The sequence below is a fragment of the Oncorhynchus clarkii genome, chromosome 24 (genome assembly GCF_045791955.1).
Source record: "Oncorhynchus clarkii lewisi isolate Uvic-CL-2024 chromosome 24, UVic_Ocla_1.0, whole genome shotgun sequence".
NCBI lineage: Eukaryota > Metazoa > Chordata > Actinopteri > Salmoniformes > Salmonidae > Oncorhynchus > Oncorhynchus clarkii.
In genome coordinates this window covers 40,212,084-40,228,737 of record NC_092170.1, presented here as the reverse complement: position 1 = coordinate 40,228,737, position 16,654 = coordinate 40,212,084, and the positions used below count along the sequence as shown (strand labels likewise).

At 45.3% G+C, this 16,654-nt stretch overlaps 1 protein-coding gene across 1 annotated transcript; it reads left to right on the top strand.

Moving 5' to 3' along the window:
- Nucleotides 1-817: 817 nt before the first annotated feature.
- LOC139382663 (fibrous sheath CABYR-binding protein-like) lies at nt 818-10,548 on the top strand. The gene is made up of 2 exons (XM_071126752.1): nt 818-1,107; nt 8,793-10,548. The coding sequence occupies exons 1-2, from the start codon at nt 818-820 to the stop codon at nt 10,546-10,548; spliced, it is 2,046 nt and encodes a 681-aa protein (XP_070982853.1).
- The last annotated feature ends 6,106 nt before the right edge of the window (nt 10,549-16,654 follow it).

Here is a 16,654-nt window from a genome sequence, read left to right as displayed (position 1 = left end):
CTCCATTTACATCACTCTGAGCGACCTGCTATCTTCTCCCGCATTGTCTCACTTGAGTTTCTACTGCCAAACCTCTGCCTCCATCCATCTGTGCAGAACGACGAGGCACCGCACCTTCCTTGTGGGGTGAAGTGGGGAACCTCCCCTTGCTTGGAGAGGGCTGTCCTGGTATAAGCCTCTGGTGCATGGCCGCCATGCTTGTTCCTCCAAGTTGCCGCCCCTTCCGCTGAGGACGGGTGCAGTGGGCCATTTCCCGCTGATGCTCAGCTCCTGGAACAGAGTGCTCAGCTCCTCCTCTTCTTAAACGGTCTTCTTCGCTAGTTGCTTCACGGTGTCATCCTTTTCATCAAGGCTTGGGTTTATAGCTAACCCACTTCTGAAACCAATGTAACAAGGCCGTCATTGTAAATCAGAATTTGTCAGAACTGTCAGAACTGACTGTCAGAACTGAACTGGTTAAATAAAGGTTCAATAAAATAAATAAATCAAAACAAAATGGTGACTGTCTTAACAATAGAATTCGAGTAGTCTCTTTGGTATCACATACAATTATGGCTGTCGCATTAAGACCGTAGAACTGCCAGTGTAAAGCTTCACCATTATTCACAAAGTATAATATAACACATGAACTGGAAGTATACAAGCCTACTCTGTATTGACAAGGTAGAGTGCTACACGTTAATTGGCAGAATACACCATTTTCTACGACATAGCAGTATAACTCATCAACCTGAAAGGTACACATTTCACAAATAGTAAAAGACCTTCCGGTCTGGACTCCTACCTCTGTATTTTTTTGCACTGTGACAGGGGCCAGATGTCCTTATCGGTGAGAGTCAGCAATGAGTTCTGGTTTGCCGATATCCAAGATGACTGCATCCTAGGTTTGGGTTTTCCTCAGTCAAGCAGAGGCATACAGAAACTCCCGATGAAAGACCGATGGGACTTCCCAAGCAGTGGAATGAGACAACGGCAGGAATTGGTCAGAGACAGCTACACAAAGACCCCAATCCCAGATGAGAAGAAGCAGCTGAAGCTCCCCCGAAGAGGTGAGTGTGTCGCAGACGTGGCACAGTGGACGTACCTTCAGAAGCTACCCGTCATGCTGTACGTGAACTAGGGCTGAAGGCATTCGGAACAGCTGGAGCTTTAGCAGCAGGACAAATTGGAAGCTTGCAGAGTTTCTTTGCAGCAAAAGATGAAGACTGCTGGAGAACCAGTCTAGAAAGTCCTAGAAAGTCCAGCAAGCGCCAGGACCGTCTCCAAAAGTTGATTCAGCTGCGGGATTGAGGCACCACCAGTACAGAGCTTGCTCAGGAATGGCAGCAGGCAGGTGTGAGTGCATCTGCACGCACAGTGAGGCAAAGACGTTTGGAGGATGGCCTGGTGTCAAGAAGGGCAGCAAAGAAGCCACTTCTCTCCAGGAAAAACATCAGTGATAGACTGATATTCTGCAAAAAGTACAGGGATTGGACTGCTGAGGACTGGGGTGAAGTCATTTTCTCTGATGAATACCCTTTCTGATTGTTTGGGGCATCCGGAAAAAAGCTTGTCCGGAGAAGACAAGGTGAGCGCTACCATCAGTCCTGTGTCATGCCAACAGTAAAGCATCCTGAGACCATGCATATGTGTGGGGTTGCTTCTCAGCCAAGGGAGTGGGCTCGCTCACAATTTTGCCTAAGAACACAGCCATGAATAAAGAATGGTACCAACACATCCTCCAAGAGCAACTTCTCCCAACCATCCAGGAACAGTCTGGTGACGAACAATGCCTTTTCCAGCATGATTGAGCACCTTGCCATAAGACAAAAGTGATAAGTGGCTCGGGGAACAAATCATCAATATTTTGGGTCCATGGCCAGGAAACTCCCCAGACCTTAATCCCATTGAGAATTTTTTTTAAATTATTTTACCTTTATTTAACTAGGCAAGTCAGTTAAGAACAAATTCTTATTTTCAATGACGGCCTAGGAACAGTGGGTTAACTGCCTGTTCAGGGGCAGAACAACAGATTTGTACCTTGTCAGCTTGGGGGTTTGAACTTGCAACCTTCCGGTTACTAGTCCAACGCTCTAACCACTAGGCTACCCAATCATGGCCAATCAAATCAAATCAAATGTATATATATAGCCCTTCGTACATCAGCTGATATCTCAAAGTGCTGTACAGAAACCTCGCCTAACCACATATGGATGTTTTAGAGAAATGTCATCATCGAATACTTTAAGAGCTTTTCATTGTCTGCTTGTATGCCCCCTTTATTTATCCTATGGTTCTGACTTGGTGTACAGTGAGAACACTGTAAGAATGGCCCATGTTCTGAATTCTGTTGCTGTACATTTCAAAAGTGCGGAACAAATAGTTATATTGACTACAGCCGCATTAGCTCGCTCATTAATGTCTTAATCAAAACGAAGGATTGCCTCTTATCAGCTCCCCTTTTGCCATAATTTGTACATGGCAATTGTCAGTTGAAGCAAGTCATGCATATCAGCTATGATTTTTTTAAAGACTGAGTGAGGCTGAATGAACTGTTTCGCTGCCAGACAAGGCTCCGCTGATAGCCAGGTGTAGCAGTGGTAAGGATTCACTCCATGGTGCTGGAAATAAAAGCTCTGCTGTTGGGACAGCTTTATGTAGGACCTAACAGTTTGTGGGCACCGTTTGTCACTGGTATAGTGGAATGAATGTCTTATTTAGTGTTGTGTTGTGTAGTGGCATGCATCTAAAACATTTTTGGGGGGAGTTTACTCCACCAAGATTTACATGATAAAAACGCCACAGATGAGAGCTGATAGTGAATAAACCTCATTTCGTGTCTGGTCTTGTTTTTGTGTTTTGCTTCTGTCTCCAGACTGGGCTATTTCCCCTGCTATTTCCTGTCGACCTTCCAGTAATACACACACACACACGTGCATAAACACACCACAACACACGCACATAACACACACACACACACACGCATACACCTCCTAAGCAACTCTCATCACAAAAAATATTCCCAGAGGCAGCAAGACCTGAAGGAGCTTTGGCCTCATAACCTCCACTGAGGGGGACTCTGAAGGGGACAGTGGCACATAATAAACGGCCCTTCGAATGGCAAGACTTCTACCACTAATCATGTCTGTGTTTATCACCTTATTAGGCCTGGAAAAATTAATCCAGTTAGACCATAACATCTATTATGACATGAAGCTATTCTCTATGAGAGAGAGAGAGAGAGAGAGAGAGAGAGAGAGAGAGAGAGAGAGAGAGACAAAGGGAGAGAGAGAGACAGAGAGAGAGAGAGAGAGAGAGAGAGACAGAGAGAGAGAGAGAGACAAAGGGAGACACAGAGAGAGAGACAAAGTGAGACAGTCAGAGAGAGAGAGAGACAGAGAGAGAGATTTCTGTATGTGTAATGTTTACTGTTAATTTTTATTGTTTATTTCACTTTTGTATATTATCTACATCACTTGCTTTGGCAAAGTTAACACATTTTTCCCATGCCAATAAAGCCCCTTAAATTGAATTGAGAGACGGAGAGAAACAAAGAGAGAGACAAAAAAAGAGAGAAAGAGAGAGAGAGAGAAAGAGAGAGAGAGACAAGAGAGAGAGACAAAGAGAGAGACAAAGAGAGAGAGAGAGAGAGAGATAGAGAGAGAGAGAGAGACAAAGCGAGAGAGAGAGAGACAAAGAGAGAGAGAGAGAGAGAGACAGACAGAGAGAGAGAAACAGACAGAGAGAGAGACAAAGAGAGAGAGAGAGACAAAGAGAGAGAGAGAGAGACAAAGAGAGAGAGAGAGAGAGAGAGAGACAGACAGAGAGAAACAGACAGAGAGAGAGACAAAGAGAGAGAGAGGTCTGTGGTACTGTGATTAAATCAAGACAATGATTACAGCAACACTGACAGGAGAGGAATACATCAAACTGGGGTTGCTGATGATAAAGATTAAGCTTAGTACTTCTAATATGACCTCTGAACACAATGAGGACACCATGATTGAGCCCCATATGGAACCCTATTCCCTATGTGTCCAGGTCAAAAGTAGCGCTCGCTATAGGGAATAGTTTTCCATGTGGAACTCATAGGGAATAGTGTTCCATGTGTGACTCATAGGGAATAGTTTTCCATGTGGAACTCATAGGGAATAGTGTTCCATGTTTGACTCATAATGAATAGTGTTCCATGTGGGACTCATAGGGAATAGTGTTCCATGTGGGACTCATAGGGAATAGTGTTCCATGTGGAACTCATAGGGAATAGTTTTCCATGTGGAACTCATAGGGAATAGTGTTCCATGTTTGACTCATAGGGAATAGTGTTCCATGTGGGACTCATAGGGAATGGTTTTCCATGTTTGACTCATAATGAATAGTGTTCCATGTGGGACTCATAGGGAATAGTGTTCCATGTGTGACTCATAGGGAATAGTTTTCCATGTGGGACTCATAGGGAATAGTGTTCCATGTGTGACTCATAGGGAATAGTTTTCCATGTGGAACTCATAGGGAATAGTGTTCCATGTGGGACTCATAGGGAATAGTGTTCCATGTGGAACTCATAGGGAATAGTGTTCCATGTTTGACTCATAGGGAATAGTGTTCCATGTGGAACTCATAGGGAATAGTTTTCCATGTGGAACTCATAGGGAATAGTGTTCCATGTGGGACTCATAGGGAATAGTGTTCCATGTGTGACTCATAGGGAATAGTTTTCCATGTGGAACTCATAGGGAATAGTGATCCATGTTTGACTCATAGGGAATAGTGTTCCATGTGGAACTCATAGGGAATAGTGTTCCATGTGTGACTCATAGGGAATAGTGTTCCATGTGGAACTCATAGGGAATAGTGTTCCATGTGTGACTTATAGGGAATAGGGTTCCATGTGGAACTCATAGGGAATAGTGTTCCATGTGGGACTCATAGGGAATAGTGTTCCATGAGTGACTTATAGGGAATAGGGTTCCATGTGGAACTCATAGGGAATAGTGTTCCATGTGTGACTCATAGGGAATAGTGTCCCATGTGGAACTCATAGGAAACAGTGTTCCAAGTGGAATACAGCCCTAGTCTCACTTAATTCCGGAAGTCATAGAAATTGATTCCGATAATTCTGACATCCCTTTTCTAATCCCTCCTCATGTCATCAGTGGAAACTGGTGAGAGCACAGAGGGAAAGAGAGACCAGAAGAGAGTGAGGGACGTAGAAGAGGTAGTTCCATCTCCTGCAAGGGTTAACACTAAACTAGGTTTCCATCAAACCTCTTTACGCAAGTAAAGTAAGTCAGATAACACATTTCTTAACAGAAATGGAAACAGAAAATGTATTTGTAAACTTTCCAAACATTGACAAAACAAAATACGCTAGACAAGGTGAGATCTTTTTTTTTGTTGTCAGTTAAATGTATTAGGCAAGAAACGCCCTTTATGAGCAAATATTGAACTTGGAGTCACGCAATGATATGGGTGTGTGGTCCTCCCACTACGACTCGGGGAAAGCCTGTAGTTTATCAGGCCGGAGATTTAAATAAATTATGGGTGGTAAAAGTGCACTGTGTTCAATAAATATCCAGGGTCTTATTCTGGTGACATGATGATCGATGCTTGGCTGTCTTTTAACATTACACGTATCTGGCTGTTATCCATGATAACCTCATCGTCTTGGTAACCTCCCTGTGCCTGCGAGCTGTTGGCTAAACCACAGCTGCTGTATACAAGGCAACATGTATTTGTGACACAGCCATCAGTAGAGTTGAAAATGCAATGAAAACCCATTTTTAAACTTGGATTGGATTTTTTTTTTATTCGGTACCTAGGCATATAACTGCAAAAGTCATTTTTTATCGGTCGACACGCACAGCCTTTTATCCACAACAAGTCAGTTTGATGGAAACACGTATCTGGTGGGGAAAATGTGCATTTCGCTTTCATGCAGATTTTCGAATTTTCACATGAAAATCTGTCACCAATTGAATGGAAACCGAGCCAGTGTCTCTGAGTCTAAAGGGATCTGAATAGTTTGTTTCAGAATGAAACATGTTTTCACTATGTCTTTCCTGTATGAAACCAGACTAGAGTGACACAGATAATGTATCTGAACATATCCTATACTACTGTCATTACAGAGCTGCTCCAGATCTCCCAAGGTGCCTTGCTGCTTCCTGTCTGTTAGGCTCTCACACCATAAGAAGGAGAGGATTGTCTTAGATTTGGCTCCTTCCTCACTTCCAAATGTACTTGTCTTCCTCCCTCCCTCTTTCTTTCTTTCTTTCTTTCTTTCTTGTTCAATTCTCTACTCGGCTCATGCGCTCTCTTTAAAACACATCTCTTTACTGCTCTCTCTTTCTCTCTTTACTGCTCTCTCTTTCTCTCTTTACTGCTCTCTCTTTCTCTCTTTACTGCTCTCTCTTTCTCTCTTTACTGCTCTCTCTTTATCTCTTTACTGCTCTCTCTTTAAAACACATCTCTTTACTGCTCTCTCTTTCTCTCTTTACTCCTCTCTCTTTCTCTCTTTACTGCTCTCTCTTTATCTCTTTACTGCTCTCTCTTTAAAACACATCTCTTTACTGCTCTCTCTTTCTCTCTTTACTGCTCTCTCTTTCTCTCTTTACTGCTCTCTCTTTATCTCTTTACTGCTCTCTCTTTAAAACACATCTCTTTACTGCTCTCTCTTTCTCTCTTTACTGCTCTCTCTTTCTCTCTTTACTGCTCTCTCTTTCTCTCTTTACTGCTCTCTCTTTATCTCTTTACTGCTCTCTCTTTAAAACACATATCTTTACTGCTCTCTCTTTCTCTCTTTACTGCTCTCTCTTTCTCTCTTTACTGCTCTCTCTTTCTCTCTTTACTGCTCTCTCTTTCTCTCTTTACTGCTCTCTCTTTATCTCTTTACTGCTCTCTCTTTCTCTCTTTACTGCTCTCTCTTTCTCTCTTTACTGCTCTCTCTTTCTCTCTTTACTCCTCTCTCTTTCTCTCTTTACTGCTCTCTCTTTATCTCTTTACTGCTCTCTCTTTAAAACACATCTCTTTACTGCTCTCTCTTTCTCTCTTTACTGCTCTCTCTTTCTCTCTTTACTGCTCTCTCTTTATCTCTTTACTGCTCTCTCTTTAAAACACATCTCTTTACTGCTCTCTCTTTCTCTCTTTACTGCTCTCTCTTTATCTCTTTACTGCTCTCTCTCCTTTCTGTCCTCTCCCCTTTCTGTCCTCTCTCTCCTTTCTGTCCTCTCCCCTTTCTGTCCTCTCCCCTTTCTGTCCTCTCCCCTTTCTGTCCTCTCTCTCCTTTCTGTCCTCTCTCCTTTCTGTCCTCTCCTCTTTCTGTCCTCTCTCCTTTCTGTCCTCTCTTCTTTCTGTCCTCTCTTCTTTTGTAACACTATCTCTCCGCTGTTATTGTCTGTGTGTTACATCGTGTGTGTGTGTGTGTGTGTGTGTGCGTGCGTGCGTGCGTGTGTGCGTGCGTGCGTGTGCTTAGCATTTCCAAATGTGTCTCTGAGGAGAGGAGAGTTTGGCAGGAAATATGAATGGCTACTCAACTCACTGCTCGGACGCCTTCCTCCTTTTTGGTCTGAATGATTTCCTCTATTTGCTGTGCTGTGACTCTGTCCTCTCTCCTCAATCCATTTCCTGAGATTCATTTTACGTGTTTGTTTTGATAAACAGCTTTCCAGTCTCGTGGTTTTTATAAGCTTAGCCGGTGAGTTCATTATCAAGAGGTCAACCTGCTTCAGCCAGTGTTAGTCCAGTCCTCCGCGCTTGTCTCCCATGGCCACGCCATTGTCCTCTCAGCACAAAGCAGCACAAAACAAATCCCATTCATTCAAATGTGATGTAATTACTCAATGTGTTTGTGTGTGTTATACAGTAGGTCCCTTCATTGAGGAGGACGGGCTCGTGAGAATGGCTGGAGTGAAATGGGTGGAATGGTATCAAACACATCAAACACGTGGTTTCCATGGTTTCCATGTGTTTGATTCCATTCCACTCGCTCCGTTCCAGGCATTATTACGAGCCCTCCTCCCCTCAGCAGTCTCTACGGGTGTGAGTGTGTTATAAATCTGTCTGTGTGGAACAGTTTTGCCTGCCGGTTGCATCATGTTTGTCGTCCTACTGTACTCCTGATGCGTCATGTCTGTCATCCTACTGTACACCTGTCAACACAGGAGAGTGTTGTACCGTTAGCTAGCCTCTCTCTGGCAGGGTTGCCAAACGTGCCATACCACAGTTCAGCATGTTCAGACAGGTGTGTTTAGACACAATATATATCACACTGTATTACCGGAACTGTTTACCTACAGGGGGCCCAACTCTATAAGTAGACCTGATCTCAATCCACAAAAGTTGCTCCTTGTCCACTCTCTCTCAGACTATAGCTAGCTCTTACTGCCTCTTTCAAAAAGGTGATGTACTGTTAAAAGGGCTGTTCAGCATACATGGAAACCAGCAGGGAAATATTGAATGAAGCACAGATTATAAATTATGGGGCCTTGGAAGAGGGCAGATCGATGCAGGGCGATCCTGGAAAGAGCTGTCATATGGAGGGCCCTTAATGCACTTCCTGTTTTGTCTGAGCCTTGTTCCTGTACGACTCAGCATTTTCCCCCACGTACTTTAAAGCTCAGTAAAGAGCTTTCATGTCAACCATTAGCCCCTGTCTCCTACATCGCCTATCCCCCATCCATCTATCTATCCCCCATCCATCTATCTATCCATCCATCCATCCATCCATCCACCCAGTCACTATAATTTCCAGTCCTGAGCACAAGTGAGCAACTTTAAACCTTTGTCAATCCATCCATCCATCCACCGCCCAGGTCTGAGCTACAGGAAGCTGAACACCTCATCCATCCACCACCCAGCTCTGAGCTACAGGAAGCTGAACCCCTCATCCATCCACCGCCCCGCTCTGAGCTACAGGAAGCTGAACACCTCATCCATCCACCGCCCCGCTCTGAGCTACAGGAAGCTGAACACCTCATCCATCCACCGCCCCGCTCTGAGCTACAGGAAGCTGAACACCTAATCCATCCACCGCCCCGCTCTGAGCTACAGGAAGCTGAACCCCTAATCCATCCACCACCCAGCTCTGAGATACAGGAAGCTGAACACCTAATCCATCCACCGCCCAGCTCTGAGCTACAGGAAGCTGAACACCTAATCCATCCACCGCCCCGCTCTGAGCTACAGGAAGCTGAACCCCTCATCCATCCACCGCCCAGCTCTGAGCTACATGAAGCTGAACCCCTCATCCATCCACCGCCCAGCTCTGAGCTACAGGAAGCTGAACCCCTCATCCATCCACCGCCCAGCTCTGAGCTACAGGAAGCTGAACCCCTCATCCATCCACCGCCCAGCTCTGAGCTACATGAAGCTGAACCCCTCATCCATCCACCACCCAGCTCTGAGCTACAGGAAGCTGAACACCTTGTCCATCCACCGCCCAGCTCTGAGCTACAGGAAGCTGAACACCTCATCCATCCACCACCCAGCTCTGAGCTACAGGAAGCTGAACACCTCATCCATCCACCACCCAGCTCTGAGCTACAGGAAGCTGAACCCCTCATCCATCCACCGCCCAGCTCTGAGCTACAGGAAGCTGAACCCCTCATCCATCCACCACCCAGCTCTGAGCTACAGGAAGCTGAACCCCTAATCCATCCACCGCCCCGCTCTGAGCTACAGGAAGCTGAACCCCTCATCCATCCACCGCCCAGCTCTGAGCTACAGGAAGATGAACGCCTCATCCATCCACCGCCCAGCTCTGAGCTACAGGAAGCTGAACCCCTCATCCATCCACCGCCCAGCTCTGAGCTACATGAAGCTGAACCCCTAATCCATCCACCGCCCAGCTCTGAGATACAGGAACCAGAACCCCTCATCCATCCACCGCCCAGCTCTGAGCTACAAGAAGCAGAACCCCTCATCCATCCACCGCCCAGCTCTGAGCTACAAGAAGCAGAACCCCTCATCCATCCACCACCCAGCTCTGAGCTACAGGAAGCTGAACACCTCATCCATCCACCACCCAGCTCTGAGCTACAGGAAGCTGAACCCCTCATCCATCCACCGCCCAGCTCTGAGCTACATGAAGCTGAACACCTCATCCATCCACCACCCAGCTCTGAGCTACAGGAAGCTGAACCCCTCATCCATCCACCACCCAGCTCTGAGCTACAGGAAGCTGAACCCCTCGTCCATCCACCGCCCAGCTCTGAGCTACAGGAAGCTGAACACCTCATCCATCCACCACCCAGCTCTGAGCTACAGGAAGCTGAACCCCTCATCCATCCACCACCCAGCTCTGAGCTACAGGAAGCAGAACCCCTCATCCATCCACCGCCCAGCTCTGAGCTACATGAAGCTGAACACCTCATCCATCCACCACCCAGCTCTGAGCTACAGGAAGCTGAACCCCTCATCCATCCACCGCCCAGCTCTGAGCTACAGGAAGCTGAACACCTCATCCATCCACCACCCAGCTCTGAGCTACAGGAAGATGAACCCCTCATCCTCAGAAAGCTACATCTTACACTCCATTTCACTGAGTACAATTTTGGCTCTACGGTATGATAAACACCAAATAGAGTGTGTTGGCTGTTTAGTGATTCTGTGCCAATTGAAAGTCATACTATGATGTCTGAGGGATGGGGCTATGGGTTAATACTATGAGGGATGAGGGATGGGGCTATGGGTTAGTACTATGAGGGATGAGACTATAGGTTAGTACTATGAGGGATGGGGCTATGGGTTAGTACTATGAGGGATGGGGCTATGGGTTAATACTATGAGGGATGGGGCTTTGGGTTAATACTATGAGGGAGTGGGCCATGGGTTAGTACTATGAGGGATGGGGCTATGGGTCAGTACTATGAGGGATGGGGCTATGGGTTAATACTATGAGGGATGGCGCTATGGGTTAGTACTATGAGGGATGGGGCTATGGGTCAGTACTATGAGGGATGGGGCTATGGGTTAATACTATGAGGGAGTGGGCCATGGGTTAGTACTATGAGGGATGGGGCTATGGGTCAGTACTATGAGGGATGGGGCTATAGGTTAATACTATGAGGGATGGGGCTATGGGTTAGTACTATGAGGGATGGGGCTATGGGTCAGTACTATGAGGGATGGGGCTATGGGTTAGTACTATGAGGGATGGGGCTATGGGTTAGTACTATGAGGGATGGGGGATGGGGCTATGGGTTAATATTATGAGGGATGAGGCTATGGGTTAATACTATGAGGGATGAGGGATGGGGCTATGGGTTAATACTATGAGGGATGAGGCTATGGGTTAATACTATGAGGGATGAGGGATGGGGCTATGGGTTAGTACTATGAGGGATGAGACTATAGGTTAGTACTATGAGGGATGGGGCTATGGGTTAGTACTATGAGGGATGGGGCTATGGGTTAATACTATGAGGGATGGGGCTATGGGTTAATACAATGAGGGAGTGGGCTATGGGTTAGTACTATGAGGGATGGGGCTATGGGTCAGTACTATGAGGGATGGGGCTATGGGTTAATACTATGAGGGATGGGGCTATGGGTTACTACTATGAGGGATGGGGCTATGGGTCAGTACTATGAGGGATGGGGCTATGGGTTAGTACTATGAGGTATGGGGCTATGGGTTAGTACTATGAGGGATGGGGCTATGGGTTAGTACTATGAGGGATGGGGCTATGGGTCAGTACTATGAGGGATGGGGCTATGGGTTAATACTATGAGGGATGGGGCTATGGGTTAGTACTATGAGGGATGGGGCTATGGGTCAGTACTATGAGGGATGGGGCTATGGGTTAATACTATGAGGGATGGGGCTATGGGTTAATACTTTGAGGGATGGGGCTATGGGTTAGTACTATGAGGGATGGGGCTATGGGTCAGTACTATGAGGGATGGGGCTATGGTTTAGTACTATGAGGGATGGGCTATGGGTTTGTACTATGAGGGATGGGGCTATGGGTCAGTACTATGAGGGATGGGGATATGGTTTAATACTATGAGGGATGGGGCTATGGGTTAGTACTATGAGGGATGGGGCTATGGGTTAATACTATGAGGGATGAGGGATGGGGCTATGGGTTAATACTATGAGGGATGGGGGATGGGGCTATGGGTTAGTACTATGAGGGATGGGGCTATGGGTTAATACTATGAGGGATGGGGCTATGGGTTAGTACTATGAGGGATGGGGCTATGGGTTAGTACTATGAGGGATGGGGCTATGGGTCAGTACTATGAGGGATGGGGCTATGGGTTAATACTATGAGGGATGGGGCTATGGGTTAGTACTATGAGGGATGGAGCAATGGGTTAATACTATGAGGGATGGGACTATGGGTTAGTACTATGATGGATGGGGGATGAGGCTATGGGTTAATACTATGAGGGATGGGGGATGGGGCTATGGGTTAGTACTATGAGGGATGAGGGATGGGGCTATGGGTTAGTACTATGAGGGATGTGGCTATGGGTTAATACTATGAGGGATGGGGCTATGGGTTAATACTATGAGGGATGGGGGGTGGGGCTATGGGTTAATACTATGAGGGATGGGGGATGGGGCTATGGGTTAGTACTATGAGGGATGATGGATGGGGCTATGGGTTAGTACTATGAGGGATGTGGCTATGGGTTAGTACTATGAGGGATGGGGCTATGGGTTAATACTATGAGGGATGGTGCTATGGGTTAGTACTATGAGGGTTGAGGGATGGGGCTATGGGTTAGTACTATGAGGGATGGGGCTATGGATTAGTACTATGAGGGATGAGGGATGGGGCTATTGGTTAATACTATGAGGGATGGGTCTATGGGTTAATACTATGATGGATGGGACTATGGGTTAGTACTATCAGGGATGGGGCTATGGGTTAATACTCTGAGGGATGGGGCTATGGGTTAGTACTATGAGGAATGGGGCTATGGGTTAGTACTATGAGGGATGGGGCTATGGGTTAGTACTATGAGGGATGGGGCTATGGGTTAGTACTATGAGGAATGGGGCTATGGGTTAGTACTATGAGGGATGGGACTATGGGTTAGTACTATGAGGGATGGGGCTATGGGTTAATACTATGAGGGATGGGGGATTGGGCTATGGGTTAATACTATGAGGGATGGGGCTATGGGTTAGTACTGTGAGGGATGGGACTATGGGTTAGTACTATGAGGGATGTGGCTATGGGTTAATACTATGAGGGATGGGACTATGGGTTAGTACTATGAGGGATGGGACTATGGGTTAGTACTATGAGGGATGGGACTATGGGTTAATATTATGAGGGATGAGGGATGGGGCTATGGGTTAATACTATGAGGGATGGGGCTATGGGTTAGTACTATGAGGGATGGGGCTATGGATTAGTACTATGAGGGATGGGGCTATGGGTTAATACTATGAGGGATGGGGCTATGGGTTAGTACTATGAGGGATGGGGCTATGGGTTAGTACTATGAGGGATGGGGCTATGGGTTAGTACTATGAGGGATGGGGCTATGGGTTAATACTATGAGGGATGTGACTATGGGTTAGTACTATGAGGGATGGTGCTATGGGTTAATGCACCAACCCTTTGAAAAGAAGCCAAAACCTGTCAATTGAACGTTTTATTTTGGCAGTTTATTTAGACTATGTGGCGCACATTTACATTTTGAAATGCATTGTGTTTAAGACCCCATCACATTAATTAAACATGATCATCTCTCTGTTGTGTCAGGGATGAAGAGGTGGAGGAAGAAACGGAGAGGGCGGAGAGAGGGCAAGGAGTGAGAGAGAGGGAGAGAGAGAGAGAGGATGAAGAGAGGGAGAGAGAGGGAGAGAGGGCCATCACCTACAGAGAGATGAACCTGGAGAAGAGTCCCCTAAGCAAGCTGGTCCTGGGGCTCTGTTCACAAACACAAACACACCCCACAGAGCCCCAGGACAGTAGCACAATTAGACCCAACCAAATCATGAGAAAACAAAAAGATAATTACTTGACACATTGGAAAGAATTAACAAAAAAACAGAGCAAACTAGAATGCTTTTTGGCCCTAAACAGAGAGTACACAGCGGCAGAATACCTGACCACTGTAACTGACCCAAACTTAAGGAAAGCTTTGACTATGTACAGACTTAGTGAGCATAGCCTTGCTATTGAGAAAGGCCGCCGTAGGCAGACATGGTTCTCAAGAGAAGACAGGCTATGTGCTCACTGCCCACAAAATGAGGTGGAAACTGAGCTGCACTTCCTAACCTCCTGCCAAATGTATGACCATATTAGAGACACATTTTTCCCCAGATTATGCAGATCCACAAATAATAAAAAAAATATATATATTTTTTTTGATAAACTCCCATATCTACTGGGTGAAATTCCACAGTGTGACATCACAGCAGCAAGATTTGTGACCTGTTGCCACGAGAAAAGGGCAACCAGTGAAGAACAAACACCATTGTAAATACAACCCATATTTATGCTTATTTATTTTCCCTTTTGTATTTTAACTGTTTGTCTTTATTCTTTTGAAACTTCTGTGAGTGTAATGTTTACTGTTTATGTTTATTTACAGTGCCTTGCGAAAGTATTCGTCCCCCTTGAACTTTGCGACCTTTTGCCACATTTCAGGCTTCAAACATAAAGATATAAAACTGTATTTTTTTGTGAAGAATCAACAACAAGTGGGACACAATCATGAAGTGGAACGACATTTATTGGATATTTCAAACTTTTTTAACAAAAAAGAGAAATGTGGACGCCCAATTTATCAGTTTCTGATTTGTTAAAAAAGTTTGAAATATCCAATAAATGTCGTTCCACTTCATGATTGTGTCCCACTTGTTGTTGATTCTTCACAAAAAAATACAGTTTTAGATCTTTATGTATGAAGCCTGAAATGTGGCAAAAGGTCACAAAGTTCAAAGGGGGCGAATACTTTCGCAAGGCACTGTAACTTTTGTTTATTATCTATTTAACTTGCTTTGGCAATGTAAACATACGTTTCCTATGCCAATAAAGCCCTTAATAAATTGAGAGAGAGAGAGATGGAGAGAGAGCGAGAGACACAGAGGGAGAGAGAGACGGAGAGAGATGGAGAGAGAGAGAGAAATGGAGAGAAACCCGAGAGACACAGAGAGATAGAGAAAGAAAGAGAGAGTGAGAGAGGGAAAGATGGAGAGAGAGCGAGAGGCAGAGATGGAGAGAGAATGAGAGACACAGAGAGAGGGAGAGAGGGAGAGAGAGAGAGAGAGAGATGGAGAGACAGAGCGACACAGAGAGAGAAAGCAGGTGAGTTCGTGAAAGAGAGTACTTTATTGTTTTCTTCCTAAATGAACAGTGAAGAAAGATAAGTTCATGTTTGTTTACTGTGATGAGTTTAGCCTATTGATCGTAATACTGGGCACTGGACAACAGTAGTACCTGACCTTTTTAGCACAACTTTTGTGTTTGTAGACACCTTTGTACTCTTATTACAGTTTCCCATCTTTGATTATTTTGACTAAATCAGACCTATGTCTGTCTCTGTTAACATGGTTGTGGCTGCAGGTTGTACTACTGAGCATGTCATAGTACATCATCACTATGGCATCCCTATGACATCCCTATGACATCACTACGACATCCCTATGACATCACTATGACATCCCTACGACATCCCTATGACATCACTATGACATCCCTATGACATCCCTATGACATCATCATGACATTGATATGACATCACTACGACATCCCTATGACATCACTATGACATCACTACGACATCCCTATGACATCCCTATGACATCACTATGACATCACTATGACAGGATATAAACTCAGTTCAGTGGAAGTGCTGTGACTAGTTTCCCATGCAGCGTGTAAACAACAACAATTCACCCCACTCCAAAGAATCACATGCGGAACCATACACTTCATTTTAAACCTTAGTACACTGCAATTCTCTGTGACAACAGAGTGATCAAATTAAAGATATGCCAGTCAAAAAACCGTGGGATAGAAACACATAAAGAGTAGAACACTGTACCAAAAAAGGTCTCAACCCTTTGCCATAAAAACAAACGCTTATCTGTCCATTGAACTGTATTTCCGAGAACTGCGGACATTGATATTGAGATAACAGACAAAATATTCCGTTCTGAAGTTTATTTACAGTAAACGTTCAACAGAGCTGAGGACATTAACATTGACAAACACGTTTGTTGTTTTATGTTCCCTACACTACATATTCCACGTTCACTAGTTCACAACATGGCTCTAAACAGTGCAGAGTGTTCAGTCAAATCAAGTTCAATGTTCCAAGTCCCATAATCCAAACCAAGTAGTGGGTCATGTTATGTTTTTTTAAAACTCATAACTCATGTCCAGGGGTCATGTCCAGGGGTCATGTCCAGGGGTCGTGTCCAGGGGTCATGTCCAGGGGTCATGTCCAGGCCTGAACCACCAGTTTAGTGATTAACTGCAGCATCTTTCTTGTTGTCCCAAAGTGCCTGGCAGATACCGACAGTGTTTATTATTGATATGATAATAACTTAACCCCTTGCTCTTATCTTCAGAGTCAATATTTTTTTATTTTACCTTTATTTAACCAGGTAGGCAAGTTGAGAACAAGTTCTCATTTACAAATGCGACCTGGCCAAGATAAAGCAAAGCAGTTCGACCCATATAACACAGAGTTACACATG